This window comes from Scatophagus argus, chromosome 8 (genome assembly GCF_020382885.2).
Source record: "Scatophagus argus isolate fScaArg1 chromosome 8, fScaArg1.pri, whole genome shotgun sequence".
Taxonomy (NCBI): Eukaryota; Metazoa; Chordata; class Actinopteri; family Scatophagidae; genus Scatophagus; species Scatophagus argus.
Window position 1 is genome coordinate 23,019,052 of NC_058500.1, and position 16,848 is coordinate 23,035,899.

General features: G+C 40.1%; 1 protein-coding gene across 1 annotated transcript in view; it reads right to left on the minus strand.

Annotated features, from left to right (window-relative positions):
• ntsr1 (neurotensin receptor 1 (high affinity)) overlaps positions 1-16,646 on the minus strand; it is a 49,289-nt gene extending 32,643 nt beyond the window's left edge. The window contains exon 1 of the mRNA XM_046396362.1: positions 15,793-16,646. Within this exon, the coding sequence (XP_046252318.1) occupies positions 15,793-16,461 (669 nt within the window). The 5' untranslated portion in view covers positions 16,462-16,646. The remainder of the gene's footprint in view (positions 1-15,792) is intronic.
• Between the last annotated feature and the right edge of the window lie 202 nt (positions 16,647-16,848).

Here is a 16,848-nt window from a genome sequence, read left to right on the forward strand (position 1 = left end):
ACACACACACACACACATACACACAAAATGGAGGTAAACAATGAATAGGATGAAACATGTGCTTTGGTAGGGTTGCACAAAAGTGTGGGCATATTTATTTGTGCTATGTGTAACCGCCATGAAACAATTAGAAAATAATGTTTTATTTCCCTGTTTATTATGTGAGAGCTCTCAAATGTAATTATTGGTATCAAGGTTAATAATGGTCATGGCTGGATGAATCTGGTGTTGAAGAACTTGACTGACCCACACAGAGCCCTGACTTCAACCCCATCCAACACCTTTGGGATGAACAGGAACGAAGATTGCGAGCCAGACCTTTTGGTCCAACATCAGTGTCTGACCTCACAAATGCTCTGCTGCATGAATGGGCAAAAAATCCTCACAGAAACACTCTGAAGTCTTGTGGAAAGCCTTCCCAGAGGAGTGGAAGCTGTTAGCTGCAAAGCCATCAGTGAATTTGGAGTGCAGTGTCACCCAAATCCCTGTTAGTGTAATGATGAATTGATGATTGATTGATGAAACTTCTGTCCATATATATATTCAAGTAAAGTAAGTCAGTTCCTCATTGGGTGTCTTAATTTAGACAAAGAAATATTTGTTTGCAATACACTGCCATTCATCTTTGTACAGGTTACTACTGACTGCCACAAAGTCTGCCTACCACTGTCTGTAAATGTTGCTTTGTTCTTGCTTTAGAAAAATAGACTTGCAGAAAATTAAGTCCAAAATAATCAGTTTTTTCATCCTCTACTATCATATTCAATTGAAGTATCTTTTACATAGTAGGTCATTTAGTCTGTAACCACACATTTTGTCATTTTGTCACAGTTTCCGGAAATTACACAATAATGTAATTTTAGTGATGCCAGACATTTGGCTAGAAGGACATGTTGTGGAGGATGTTTTATATCCTTGCTTACATCATGCAATCGGAACATTTTTACACAAGCTCTCCATCGTTATGTAATATGTTATTTGATTCTTTGTCAGGCTCCTTTTTATTCCGTCTTCCTTACACAGTACACTTTCAAATGGTGGAACGGCCACGACGAGGCAATGAAACAGCTGTACCCCTCACCTTTCAATCCAACAGGAGCAGAGAAGGGGGAACACAAAACCAATTTACTCTGAAATGGCTGAGGAACAACATTAAATTAACTACACCATCACTGACATGTTCACTCAAATCTTTCGCTCAGACCATAATAGATTTTTCCACTCTTCTACCTTTAAATGTCTGCTCTGTGTTCCCACTGATTCCAGCCTAGTTATGCTGAAATAACAGCAGGATGTCTCTTTTTCTTTCTCTCTCCATGAAAATACGTGTGTCACCAATGGTGTTCCTTTTAAAAACTAGTCTAAAGCGGATACATCAGAGCATTTCTCGAACCGTCACATAACAGACAAATGAGTAATCCAGATAATAGTTGAGCACCCGCACAAGTCTATTGTAACCTACTGTAGTTAAATCCAGAGTTTATAATCTTACAAATGGAATATGTTTCCAAAAAGGCAGTCATCACTGAGATATGGCAAGACATCACATGGTCCATCTCAATCCTCATATTTTATTCTGTCGGACACAGAATGTTCGGTTACATTCCAGATTGCTTATTGGATCAAGCTTAGCTTCTTGTTCCTCACTGCGATCCAAGAATTGATCTGGTCCACCGGAATGAGCAAAGACAGACCTTTACTGGGAATCTGTTAGTGATTGGACATTGCTACTGCAGATTTATTCTACGACAAATACAATTAATGTGTGACATTAAAGGTCCAGTGGGTATAATTTAGGGACAGAAATGGAATATGGTATTCAAAATTAAATGAGTAAATTATCATAATAAGCATAGTGTATACTCACTTGACACTAATTACTGTTGTGTTATCCTTATCTTATCCTTATCAGGGACTCTAAACAAAAATGTTCTGCATGTCTTTATGTAGGAGAGAGAAATGTGTATGTTTATGTGTTAGATACATGAAAGCAGATTTTGAGAGGGCTCGCTCACTGGAGCTTTTCAGTGCACCGTTCTCTAGTCTCTGGGCGGTACACGTCTTCCAGCTGTTTCTAAGGTTGTTTCCAGCTGTTCGTATTCAGGAATGTATTAAGTCAAAGTCATCTTGTGTGATTTACGTGTTATGTCCCTCTGGTCTAGCATATGTTGGACAAACCAAATGATGTCTCAAACAACAGATACTGGCACACAAACCTGCAATCCTTACAGTAATGTGGATTATAATTACAAAACAATGCTGAAGCAAATCACAGTTCACTGTCTTCATTAACATTCTGTGGTATTGAGAAAGTCATCATGTCCTGAATAAACTTTTTGTTTCCAATTGGATCTGACTCCCATCCGTGTGCTAACTCTGCCTTTGTGTATATTATTGAAATGAACTTACATATTTCAAACCTTCTGAACAAGGCTCTGTGCTTTGTAGGCATTTATCTTGTAAATATAATATTTTAGCTTGTTTATTGCCCAGAAGGTAACTTTTGAATATTCCTAAAGTTTCCATAATTTTCCAAGTTTCCGATTGAATGATTGAATTAACAATCAACAATGGGACCACAAGTCTTTGTCTTTAACCTTTTAACCTTTCCATATAAAAGATAATACTACCCTTTCATAAAATACTTTATTAGAATTCTTACCCTTAAATAACTAACAGCCTTTTAGTAAGTGTTTGCATGTTGTTTAAAAATAGTAGAGCGCCTATTAATCTTTTCTTTCGGCACACAGACCTTATAATTGCCATGAACTCGTTCTTCATATCTATATTTACGTCTATATACTTCTGTCTCACTTTCAGCGAGGAATAATCCAAATATTTGCATCATAGTGACATTGTTTAGACAAAAGTCCCTGCACAAGCTACATACCACGTGTCATGTGGTGTTTTATAATCGCACACATAAACAATTGCTGATGTAAACACATCTGACTCTTGTCTAGTGTCATCTCTAACATTCATCGAGTGGAGAACCAAACATGCTTTCACAGTAACAATACACAGATATTTCATCATTCAACACAAATTGTGAACTATTTTAAATCTAATTATCATTTCATAGAAATCAGCTCTCTTCTCCCTTACCTTCACTTAGTTTAAATCAGGTTACCCATACATACTGTGGTATTAACCTGACCGACTTGGGTATAAAATGCCTTTTTTCCACAAGAAATATTACTCTCCTTTTCACGCATGTTTATTTTTGGCTCAGATACTGTATTAAGAATGTGTTACGCTGTTGGTTACTTCTTTGTCAATCCCAGTTGGATGGTGGTCATAAAGTGTTTGCATTCTGTAATACCACAGAAAAAAAAAATCATTAAATACCTAACACATAGAGGAGCTTCAGTGAGGCTCATTACTTTAGTGAACTTGCAGGATTTAGCCTGTGAGGCCAAATCCCCATTTGTCACTGAGTTCAGCTACTGCTGCTGTGAGCATGTACACGTAACAGAGGCCCTGCTCTGCCTTTGATCCACACAGTTCTGGACTGGCTTCTTTTGAAGAGAAAAACCAAACAGAAATTGACCGGATACACTGAAGTCAGGAAGGATGTTTAAAAGACCAGTACTGGCAGTCACTTTATGAGTTTCCATATTCAGACAGTGAGTTTTAGCAGAATTCCCAAGTTGTTGTTTTAGGTTTACAAGATTTTATTTACCAACTTACCAGTTTACCAATTAGGGTATTTGTGATCAAGAAGCATAGTCTGTTTTGGAAAAAGACAGTGCAGTGTAATTTAAAATGAATAATTCACTAACATGTTCATTTGCATTCTGTAGCTGTGTAATTACTGTCTGCAACATCTGCTGCCTTTTCTGACCAAAATGCTGCAGTATGTAATGTGTCCCACCAGGTCAGCTTGTATGGGAAATGTGTTGCATTGTCTCTTGACAAAAAAGAAGTGAGTGATCTGGACAAAAAAAAACAAACAGTATAATGATCTAGTCTAATCTAATCTAATCACAATAATGACACATTCTAAATTACGACCTTTTTTCTTAATTTTGAAATGGCCTGTGGACAACAGCCACACTTGAATCAGCCTATTGCACCATTAAAGAAAGTTCTTTTTTCTAATTTCTCGTCCATGCTGCTAGATACAACTCACATTGTATTGCTCACTTCACCCAAGAAAGAGCCGTGTGAAGTCTGGTCATCAACGAGTTTGTGAGAACTTTGTAAACAGAAATAAGAGGATATTAAATACCGCCAACTCTACAAAATCACCTCCAACCAGTTAGCAATTTGTTAGCAAAATAATCCTGACCCTACCATAATTAATTTTTGACAGAGCATTTCTACTTTAACAGGCACAGATGTTTCAGTTTCAGAAAACTCACAGACCAATTATGTGCATTGCAAATCATTTTATGTGATGCTCTTCAACCAGGCAAATCTGTGTATTATAATAAGAGTTGTGATTTGAATTAGACAGATAGACAGCAGACGGGGATGATTAGACACCTAAAACAGACCTTTTTTAAAGAGTGGACTGCTTCAAGCTGTTTAAAACCAGAATGTCTTCTATCTGAGAATGTGGCAGTTATTAAAAGCACAATGTGAAGTGGCACTAGACAAAGCACAGAACATCTTTTGAACAAATAAAGAACAGAAGTGAAGGGTTTATGAGGAGTGTTGCCTTATTTGTGCAAGTGACACTTACAACACCACCTGTGTGACACACAGCCGGGGGCTTGTACATGACCTGAGTCTCATCAGTTCGAAATTATTGAACTGTACTATATTTTAATTAGTTTGGGAGTTACATTCCTAAATTTGTTGAGTCAAAATATTAAAAATGTTACACGTTGCACTTCAAAATTGAAACTGACCCTTGAAGTTATGAGAATGTGGAGTAATGAAGAGTTGTTCAGATATAACGAAAATAATTGAACCACAGAGTTCCCATGAAAATTCTAAATTATGACAATGAAGGAATATTTTGGGTCGGTCAACCTAATAACCAACAGAGGCGTACAGGCCAACTCTCTTCATACACAGGGAAAATAATATTAATAGAGAATGAAGGGAAAATATGCACGATCGTGGCTGTACAACATGTGCTGGGAAAAGTCAAATTTGATTAAAATTAGTTCAATCCAAGAAAGTCCAAAAGAGTAAAACACATTTTATTGTCTAGCTGATGTGTAAAAGTTGGTTGTGCAGCACAGAGGTGGTGGTATGCACCACGATGGACAGAGTTTAGAGCGTGAAGAGGGATTGTACATCTGTAGTGCCAATATCACTGTCATCTATCACGCCATGCACCACTGACTGCTGGTAAACAATTCAGCATTTTGTTGAAAGAATGAAATCTCAAGTTTCACTGCCCCTTACCAAATTTACAGTGTTTTACCAAACTGTACTAAATAAAAGCGTCAGCATTATTATCAACTATAATGTAATAAATAAATAGAAGCAGCTGGTGAATTCACGCAGCTGTAGCTAATGAATGTCATTTCTCTTTGTTAAACAAATCAGAAATTTGTGGCTCTTGCCTTGCGTGCTGTTTGCTTGATATCAAACAGAATTATTAACATGTTAACACTCCATTTCCATGTTTAGTCTGACGCTGCCTCCACTTTGACTGATTTCTGTTTAACTGATTTCAAAACAGATGAGTAAGTGAAAACTTAAAATGTGCTGAGTTCTTTCAGCCACCATACCAATATGTTACCATTAGTCAGCAATGACATTACATTTTGAGATGACCAAAATGTATAAAGCACATGAACTCACATGAACATGAACTAAATTCCATCACATGACAAATGACCAGTTAAGTTAATTAGCTACAGGTACTAGGGAATGCTGATGGTACTAGATGAAATGGTGCTTAGTAAATGTGCTTAGTATTCAAACATGCTCAGCTTAAATGGCATACAAATCCGGAATCACTCAGTCATTTCACTCGGCTCGTAAAAATAACCGAGATTCGCGAATCCTCCTCTTCATTAACTTGTATCTGTTGAGTCTTGGCTACACTTGCTGCTAACAACCCATATAAATACAAAATTATAAATTGTGCCATTCATAATCTCCCCCATTCATTCTAAGTAGTTGTTAGCAAGAAGCTGTTGCAACAAATAGCATACATGATGTGGGCTAGCAGTGGTTGCTACCTTCTTCGTCATCAGAGGACTCAGACATCCAGCAGAGTCGAGTTAGAATCACTTCCTGCATGGCCGGAAACAAAGCAGATCTGGAGATTACTGGCTGTCGGTTACAGTCGTGAGTCCTGGGAATCTAGATCTGCTTGGCACTGTGAGTCCTGCGCACTCGCTCAGCTCAGTCGGTTACAACCTGATCCAACTGAGCCGGATTGGCTATATTTCTGGCCATACAGGAAGTTTTTCTAACTAGACTGCATCAGCTACTCGGGTTTCCTGATGATGAATAAGGCAGCAGAGACTGCTAGTGCGTGTAATTTATGCCATTTGTTGCAACAGTTTCTCACTAACAACTACCTTGAATGGAGTAGGTTTTAAAAACAATAAATGGCACAATTTAAATTTGAATTGACATGGGCTGTTAGCAGTAATGTTACATTTCATTACATTTATTTAATACCCCTATTAACTTTACATATCCCTGTGCCTGCATGGGTTTTCTCCAGGTACACCGGCTTCCTCCCACAATCCCAAAAACATGCACATTAGGTTAACTGGCTACTCTACATTGCCCCTAGGTGTGAGTGTGAGAGTGTGTGGTTGTTTGTCTTTGTGTGTTGGCCCTGCGATTAACTGGCGTCCAGTACAGTGTGAACCCCGCCTCTCACTCGTAGTCAGCTGGGATAGGCTCCAGACCCTCCGTGACCCTGACGGAGAAGTGGTTCATAAAATAATGGATGGATGACACCACATAGCAATCTAACTTGTAGCTAATATGTTTTGGTGTTATGTTGGAAGCAAACACTCTATAGCACCATGCTCTGCTCCAGTCTTTAGTTGGAAGTGAAACACCATTTGTTATGTGTTTTATAGTGATGGGGATATTGCCTGCAGTCTTTAACCCTCTGAAGTCATGTATAATTGTCAGTTGTTGACTATTTTTGATTCTAATTTTATATTTCAACTTACAATTTTTTTTATCTTGCCATTTTGGAATCATTTTTGATCAGCACAACCTCACAAGTGTGATTTACTGTTGTTTTTTTCATTTTGACATACTGTATTGACACACTGGACCTAAAATCACACAAAACTCTAAAATCCGACTGGGGAAAATGCGCTGAAATGCGCTGAATGAAGTGCGCTCAATGCGCTGGTGTTTACTGCGTCTTCTTGAATAAAATGCGCGCCCCAAACGCGCACCAAACGTGATGGCAATGGTCATGAAAAAAACAGTGCGTATATTTTTTATCATAACTCGGGTTTTACTTGACATATTAACAAAATTTAAAAACTGGTATATAGTTTGAAGTGCCCACTTTCGACACAAAAAAAACTTCAGCGAGGCTGCGTCTTGCAGCTACGTCATCTTAAAGTGGTCTTGTGATAAGGACACGCCGGCGCGTCTGTCGACTCCTGAGGGTTAAGGGTGCAGACTCAGACTTACAGGACCCATGAGGACTTTTGAGTTGGGTTTCACAGGCAGGTTCTTGGTGAAACTGATTCAAGGGACTCAAAGGACTCAAGCAATTCAGTTCAGTTTACTGAGTAATCCGGAAGGACTCGAGTCCAACCGGATTTGCCATGAGTAATACATGGTAAACACAATATCTGCTAAACATCAGCATGTTGGCTTTGTCACTGTGAGCATGTTAGCATGCTGACATTGTCATTTAGGTCAAAGCACAGCTATGTCTAAGTACAGCCTCACAGAGCCACTGTAGACTCTTCTTGTTAATGTTTAATATGATACATGTGATAGCTGTGAACCAAAAGAAAGAAGAAACATCACAGCAGTTTTAGAGTGCCTTTTGTCTTTAATCTGTTTGGTCCTTTAGTCCTACGCCTGTCACATCACTTCATAGCTTTTGGATGATGGTCATGGCTGTATAGTGCTAAAATCCCGTAGTCTCAAACACCCTGCAACACTGGGAAACAATGTTTTTTTTTAAATAAAAGAAAAAAGTTAATGTCTTACAGCTTCAGTTGGGCTAAGAACTGTTAATGAATAAATGACCTCGCCCGCAGAATGTAAACTGGACTATACTGCATCAAGCAGATTTAAATAAATAAAAAACTAAAAAATTCATTAAGTCCTTCTCTGGATGAGTCTGTTGTGCAGTTCCAACTCATCCTGCTGCACAAACAACCTGACCCTGTACAACTCAAGCAGAGACTATTGCACAGCAGGAGACCACTCAGTGCAATGACAGCAAACAAGCTCACAGATACACAGGGTGAGGAAAGTACATACACGAGCACCAAGCCAAGCACACAGCATGTGAAATGTAAATGTACTGGAAACATCAGAGCTAAACTGCAGTGAGTTAACTTAACTTTCACTTTGCTCACATCCTGCAGCCTTGAAGAAATTAAAAACAAATCCTCTCTTGCACATAAGTCTTTGAGCCTCTCTCTCTTTCACTTATGCTCTTCCTTTCTCATACACTCCTCCTTATGGCACAGTAGATGTTTTACACACATGCACATGTTTACAAGCCTTGTTTATTTGTTTTGAAATGAAGTCAATAGTGCTTGATTGAAAAATTTTCGAGAAATCAATGAGAGAACCTTGAAAAAAAGGGGTTGCTGATTCAGAATGAAGAAAAATTACCCTGGTGATTTTTTTCACTTGTTTAAAGAAAAACAAAGGCTGTGCTGATTCAATAATAACTGAATTAATGAGCTGAATAAATTAATAAAAAAATATTTTATGAGGGAGACTTTCAGTGTGTGCATTATGTTACTTTTTTGAGATGGGGATGTATGAGGTTCATATCCACATTCAGTGCTTTAACTGCAGTAGACGGACTACACGAGAAGCAGCACTCTTCACTATTTAATCTCCCACACACGTTTCAGAGCTCTATCACTGCTTATGGTAACATTTCCTACTGCTGCTGTTTGACGATGAAAGCATTAATCTATCAAAACATGGCTGGCTTTTATTGTGAAGCAGCAACAGTTTAGCACTGACTGCAATCCTTCATCAAAAAAGTAAAACAACTGTCATTTTCTGCACCTTTTAACAGTGGGCCTGTTCAATTAAACTAGAAGGAGCAACTACAGTCGGCAGCAAGATAACCACTGTGGCCTGCTGTTGTGGGAAAAACTACTTGCGTCGAGTGTGGCATCAGATCACAGGTGCTCATGGAGTGAGAGAACAGGTTCGTTAATGGCTAACTGCTTTGTTAAAACAGCGTGAGTTTGATTGACCGCACTGTAAGCAGATACACCAGCTGTTCTTTTGATCTTTCTCTGCCAAGGCTTCTTAGCGAGTGTTCGCTGGCCTCAGAATTCCTTGCATTGTGAAATCTCAGTTGTTATCGCCAGTAACCACAGGGTTGTCACAAGCAAATCACAACTTTTTCACCAAAAGATATGCCTACGTAAGTGGTTCAAATGGTAACTTTTTGCAATCCAGAAATGCCTTTAAATGCTTTCAAAGGTTAGAACAATTTTCAGATGTTCTGCATTATTTATATTTGCCTTTTAGAGTACAGCTTTAGTCAGCGCACTGCAGCCTGCCTGTTAACTGCAGGGGGAACTGAACTGCTAACCCAGGCAGCCTTGGTACCATGCTCTTTGACCTCCCCATCTCTCCCCTTCACTTCAGGTTTCTCACACAAGTGCACACACACAAACTTTCTCTCCCTTCAGTGTCACTCTCACTGTTGTCAAAACAGGCAGACTGTTTGGGGACCCTCTACAGCAGCAGGGTTCCTACACGACCAGATTATACTGCAGCTTTCATATACATATGCATTGTACAGTATGTTCACAAACACACACACACACACTTATAAAATGGGGAGGAAAAAGATTATTTGCCTTTTTCAGTGTATGTCTTAAACTATCCCCAGACACTGGCGGACTCAGTGGGGGGTCAGGTGGCAAGTGCCTTTAAAATACAGAAAAAGAAAATGCGATACAGTGCCATATAGTTAATAGTTCCCGGTATGTTTTCTGGAGTAGTTATGACATCTGCATCACATAATTTTAACTGTTTCACAATAAATGCATCAGGACTGCAAACTGGTGCCCCACCACAAATAGCTGGTGCCCTTTTTATTTATTTTATATTTTTAACAGCCCGAGTCCACCACTGTCCCCAGACTCAACTTTCTTGATGTATTTATTGTCCTCACACTCAAAAATAGAAGTACGGGTGTGTACCTAAAAGGGGTACAAATTGATTGTCCCTTTTGAAAGACAATTGTGTACCCTTTAGTGCTGGTACATTTTTCTACCTTATCAAATTGTACTAGGTAAAGCCCAACTGTGTACTCTGTAAGACATAAAATACCTCTCAACTATAGTACAGCAATGTACGCCGTTTACCCCCCCCCCAGCAACAAGCAATTCTGGACAAAAATGTACCAGGACTGTCCACAGAATAAAAATTTGACTGTTTATTGAGAGTAATTAAAAGACCATCAAAAGTTGACAACAAATATAGTTTCATGTCAAATGTCAATGTTTAAAATGAAATGTAAACATTGCTTAAATATTTACACTGCATATTTTAAACTGGCGGACTACTATTTTCATTGCATGTACAGCACGCTTTTAAAAAAAACCCATTCATATCAACATATTTAGACAGAATACCTCACGGAAACAAACAGTCTTTTCCTTTTTCTTTTTCTCAGTAGACATTCCTTCTGCTATTCCTCAGCGTTTGAGCCTCAACAGAGGTTGCATCCTCCCCCACGATGCATGATTCCTTTATCAGAGCAGATATCACCATTTACTGATCATGTGCACACAATGTGACTAGGTATAATGCCTTAGCTTTTGTGAGGGTGAAGATGTGGGGACTTACAAAAGATGGCTTCAGTCTTTTCAGGCCTGAGGATGTAGATTCTTCTGTGGTCCTCAAGGGTCTTGCTTGCCAAAACTTCTCTCTGACACATTTTACCTCCTCATTTTTCTCTTGAGTTGGCTGTGCCAGGTATGCTGCTTTATCCAAACAGATATGATGAAATTAAATTATGCATACTTATGTCAATCTGGAATCTGTTAAAAGCAGATACCAAAGGAGAGGCACTTACATAACCGTTGCCGTGTACATCCCTTAAGAAACTTCACAATCAATGCTTTGAGGACCTGAACGTAGTCCGAGTGGGTTGGATACCTGTTTCAAACTATGACAAAACAAACTAAATTTCCAGGTTCCATTAAAACTTAAAAATTGCAGTTTTAATGGGTTTCAATGGGGACATTTTTGTCACAGTTTAAACTGACACTGCACAAATTGCATCAAAATCAGTGATGTTATTCATCGACAGATCCCAGATTGTGATAATCACACAATTTCTTTTTTATTTTTTAATTTTTTTTACTAGTATACAGAAAACATTACAATTTGTGTTTTTCTCTGAAAAAAACAACAACATCATATTTCAGTATGATGTTTTGAAAGGAGCACTAACATTGCACACTATGACATCACTTCATACAGAGTCCCAGTGATTTTGCTTTTGATTTTTTTTTTTTGTTTGTTTGTTCCTTGTGGACTGGTTCTTTGGCATCTAAGCGGTTCTGGACATCTTGTGGGAATTTTGGAATGGAAACGACTGCAGGCAGTGTGTGGCAAGTAGTTTGCAAACTGCAATGCAGCAGAAGAACAGCATCTTAACTGGCATTTTGCAACCACTTTAATGCTGTTAAAGACAAAAACACATCAAACACATGCAAAAAAGAGGTAATGCCTTCAGCCAGAAGATATAAGCAACCTAATTGTAAATTGAACAGGTATAAATTTTCCATTAGTTCCACTATCAATCAAACTACTGAACAGTAGGAGATGAACTGTGCGTGCGTTTGTGAAAAGTTTTAAAACTGTGACTTTTTCATATAGCTTGACACTTAAATGTTAAAAATATCTGTCTGTGTCTGACCTTGCTGCTGTTTTTATGAGCTGGCAGCAGAAACTAGACACTTAGCAACACAGGCTAGTAAGCTTAAATATCTATACGAGTTACAAATATTTTCCAATATGCTGCAGGTACCCTTATGGTTGAAATGGCACAAATCTGTACTTCCCTTTGCTTTAAACCACTTTGCGCGGGAAACCGTGAACTCTCGCTAACATTAGCTCAACATCGACATGGCTAATAGTTAATACAGTTGCATGTGCTAACTAATGATTTATTTGGTGGTATATGGTATGATATGGTAGCGCAGAGAGAGTAAAGTTATGGTATATCTACCACCAGTAAGTGAATTAACATGGTCAGTGACAGTAAGTTAGCTAATGCTGATCCTGCTAATGATACGTTAGCTCTTTAGATATTAGCTACATTTGGCTCATTGCTTTTAAAAATCACACTTCACTTACCTCTGAATTTCTGAGCCTCCTCCTCGGTAAGTTCAATGCCTCCTTCCAATAACTTCAATATCAGTTCCTCTGTAGACAATCCCTGAAGTGCCATGACATCTTTCTCCTCCTCATCTCCGGCCCAGCTGCCCGGGGTCTGGAGGATCTGAGCGGAGCAGCACGTCTCTGGTATTAATGCGCCGCTGTTGCGATTTGTTTGCATTTTGTGTGCTGTTATTCTGTAGGTACCGATTTGGGATCGGACAATAGGCCCTATACTGACCCAAAAGTCTGGATTGGATCGGATCGGTGTGCATGGAATAAAGCCGATCCAGCACACTGATCCTAGCACTCCATTCCATCCGCGACAGCCAATCAGCGTTTCTCTCTCCCGGCTTCGCTCCTGCTGACGGGCTGCGGTGTGAACGCTGTTGTGCTCAAATATCATTGCTGTGTCCCGGCACTTGGTGTTTTGTGACTCCATGGTGAAATTTTATCAGGACTCATACAAGAAGGACAGTGTCTGCTGAGCTAAATGCTAAATTCAGCTCCCAGTGCTAATTGGGAGCACCATATGTAATTAATGTGCACATAATATGGGCCGTATGTAATTAGTTAGCTGCCCATAAAATTCCACATTAAAACCTGTCCGTTTCAGCAACTATCTGTGGCTACCCGACCCGGTGAAGGACTCCTACTGACGTGGGAGAAAAAGGTGGAGGGAGGAGGCGAGAAGCCGGTCAGCGGGAGGAGGGTGGTAGCATATGTTGGTGTGTTTTTCAGGGAAGTCTGGTGCGGTGATGGATGCTGTCTCAGTCATGATGGCAGTGACAGAAAAAGTATCCTGGCGAATTATTTTGACCATCATAATCTTGTAGTGAAAATCTGATATTGTGGCAGCCCTTGTACCCTTTCGGTCAGTCAAAAGCTACACTTCTGACCTCTTAAAGACCAATATTGTATTTTTGAGGGAACATTCTTCAAAAGTTCATTCGTCTAGTCTTACCCCGTACCCCTATTTTTGAGTGTGCTGTCTTATGTGATTTCTATAGGGTACAACCTCTTGTGTGGGAAAATGTTTCTTCACTGACGCAGAACATTTCCTGGAGCCCAGCTCTCAAACAGCAATGGTCTAAGTGAAAGCACTGGAGGATAAGAACTGTTAGCCTTGGCACTGCATCAGATTCTATTGTCATGCTGGAGTGATGAATAGAGGAGGCAAAAAGAATAAAGATGAGACGAAGACAAACAGGTAAAATATCAGCATGGTGCAGGAAAGCAGGAGAGGGTAAATCCACACACAGTAGACTGCAGCAGATGATGGTGATGAAGGTGATCGTACTGATTACACAAACGTTTAAAACAGACATTCACAGATACACACCAGCTGATGTCACATTCCCCTCTGATTGTCTGTCATTCCATGTGAGTGTAAAGCTACACAAAACACCTCACCTAATCATTCCCTGCTGTCTCGCAGCCCAAAAGAGCTTCTTACTCAATGCTGAGTATGTGCATTGTAAACAAAGTTGGCCTAATCATTTATACAACCTATGACCTGCAGAGCAACACCATTTGTCTTCAGGAGCAGTGGCGACAGATCTGAGAAATAGACTTTTTTTTAGCACTGTGACTGGACTATGGAAGCAGGGGGCTACTTTGTTTCTCCCTCATTCACTCTCCAATGACTAACAAGATCACTACATGAAGCCATATTCCCCCTTAATGTACACATGGGGCAGAAACAAATGATTATATTCATTATTATTTGCTTGATTTATCAAGAACATATATTTCATTTGGATTTCTGTTGCCTTTGGATAAGGAGTCAGAACTGCAACTTGGAGTATGGGTTATAAAAAGGTTTTTGATTTATTGTTTTTTTCAGATTTTTTTTCCCCTTCATGCAGTTTGAAGGAAAAGATCTTCACAACAGAGGTAAATGTGACACAACCAGATGCTCCGCTCTGTGACTCGAATGTGATGTTGGCAGAAGAGGCTCAGAGGTGACTGTGACTGTCTGACCATCAGTCCAAAACCCGAAGATGTTCAGTTTGATATGATGTAAGAAAAGGCAACAAATAATCTAATTTGAGAAGTTGAAACTATCGAATATTTTTATTTAAAAATGACTTCAATGATTGATTAACAGGACATCCTCCCAAAATGTCACACCTGTAGCGTAACCTGTGTTTGCTCATCAGTACCTCTGATCTTCTCCCTTCACATTGCAGTGCAAACATTGGTAAACCAGTCATTATGTTTAGATCTTAAGAAATGAGGATTTGATTATTTCCTGTGCATTCAGCTTCATGTTTAATTTCCGTGAAACAAACATCACAGGCCAGAGCCGCCTCTACTTTCTGAGGCGGCTGAGGTCCTTCAACATCTGCAGGACGATGCTGAGGATGTTCTATGAGTCGGTGGTGTCCAGTGCCATCACATATGCTGTCGCCTGCTGGGGCAGCTGCCTTAAGGGGGGGGGGACACTAACAGATTCAACAGAATCATCAAGAAGGCCAGCCATGTTGTGGGAGAGGAACTGGATCTCTGACAGTGGTGTCTGAGAGGAGGATGTTGTCCAAAATAAGGACTATACTGGACTTTCCCTCTCACCCTCTCCACAATGTGCTGATCAGCAGGAGCTTGTTCAGTCAGAGACTCTTACTGCCACGATGCACCACACAGCGACACAGGAAATCATTCCTGCCTGTCGCCATCAAACTGCTAAACTCTGCACTGTGACAGACACACTTTACATTATATATACAATGTATATATGTTACACATGTGCATACCTGTATTTTTAGATTTATATTTATCTTGTTGTTTATCCTATTTTATATCTTTCACTTTCTTTCTTGGTCAGGAAAACTGCAAGTGCATTGTCTGTACAAAATAGAATTTCCCCTTGGGGATAAATAAAGGAATTCTGATTCTGATGATCATGTTGTTGGTGATGGAGAGTGTGCCTTGTTCATTTCATTTTCAATTTCAATGTATTTATATAGCACCTTATACAATCAAAATTGTCTCTAGATGCTTTACAGAGACCCAGAGCTTGAACCCCTGAGCAAGCAGACAGTGGCAAGGAAAAACTCCCTTTTAACATTAAGAAACCTTTCCTGCAGTAAAGTACAATTCCTAACAACCCTATGGCTAAATTTGTTTTAATAATAAACCTAATCAGCGTCCTTCCTGGTGAATTTCTTTTTGTTTGTTTCTTTTTGTTTTTTAGTTTCCTAAGAGAATAAACACATATCGGTACACACAGGGGAACTTTGGAGACATTTGCGCGCAGAACCACCACGCAAACCAGACACTTCTGACACCTACCTGGAGCACAGTTTTAATGGTGACAGAGGAGACGATCGCGGTGCATATCTTCTCGTTTTTACGCATCACTTGACCCATCACGAAGAGCATCGGCGTGGCGAGGGCGAAGGACGCGATCCACATGGCGCTGATGAGCTTCTTGGTGCGGCTGCGGGACATGATGCTCTTGGCTTTGAACGGGTGGCAGATGGCCATGTACCGCTCCACGCTAAGGCTGGCGATGTTGAGCGCAGTGGCGTAGGAGCAGCTGTCCCGGAGGAAATAGTAGCCCCTGCATACGGCGTCCCCGAACACCCACGGGTGGTGGAACCAGATGAAGTTGTAGAGCTCGATGGGCATTGAGAGCACGAGGATCAGCAGGTCGGAGACAGCGAGGCTGGCCAGGTGGTAGTGCACGGTGCTCTGGAGGTTCTGCAGGGTCTTTTTGGTCAGCAAGGTGTATAGAGTGATGGAGTTCCCCAGAGAGCCCACAGCGAACAGGGCCACGTAGATGACAGTGACCACCACCCTGGAGTAAACGTCCGTGTTTACTTCCAAGTCTTCTTCCTCCGCTTTGGAAACGGCAGTGTTGTTATCAGAGGGAAACAGTGAGTTATTCCCTAAAAGTCTCTGCGTTAGCGCTCCCAAGCCGGCCAAGTTGCGCTCTGACAGCGTTAAGTTTGGATCCATTATGCCTCTGTGTGTAAAAAATATGAAAATCGAAAGTATGATTGTTTAAACTGAGCGGACATTTGTTGATTTTCACCTGCCCATCAACGAGAGTAAAACGGGTACAGTCTGGAAATCGGAGGAGAGCAGCTTTTATATTTGGCACGAAAGGAGGCGTGCTCGCTATTGGATCTGCTGCGATGACGCACAGATACCCACTGAATGGAGGTCTTGCCATTTTGTCCGTTCATGATTCACCTTGGAAATCAAAAATAACGCGAAGGACAATTTCAGGTATAACTACTTTCTAAGAGATTTTTTATTTTTATCTTGTATTGATCTTGGCACCCTCTCTCTCTCTCTCTCTCTCTCACACACACACACACACACACAAACACAAACTCATGC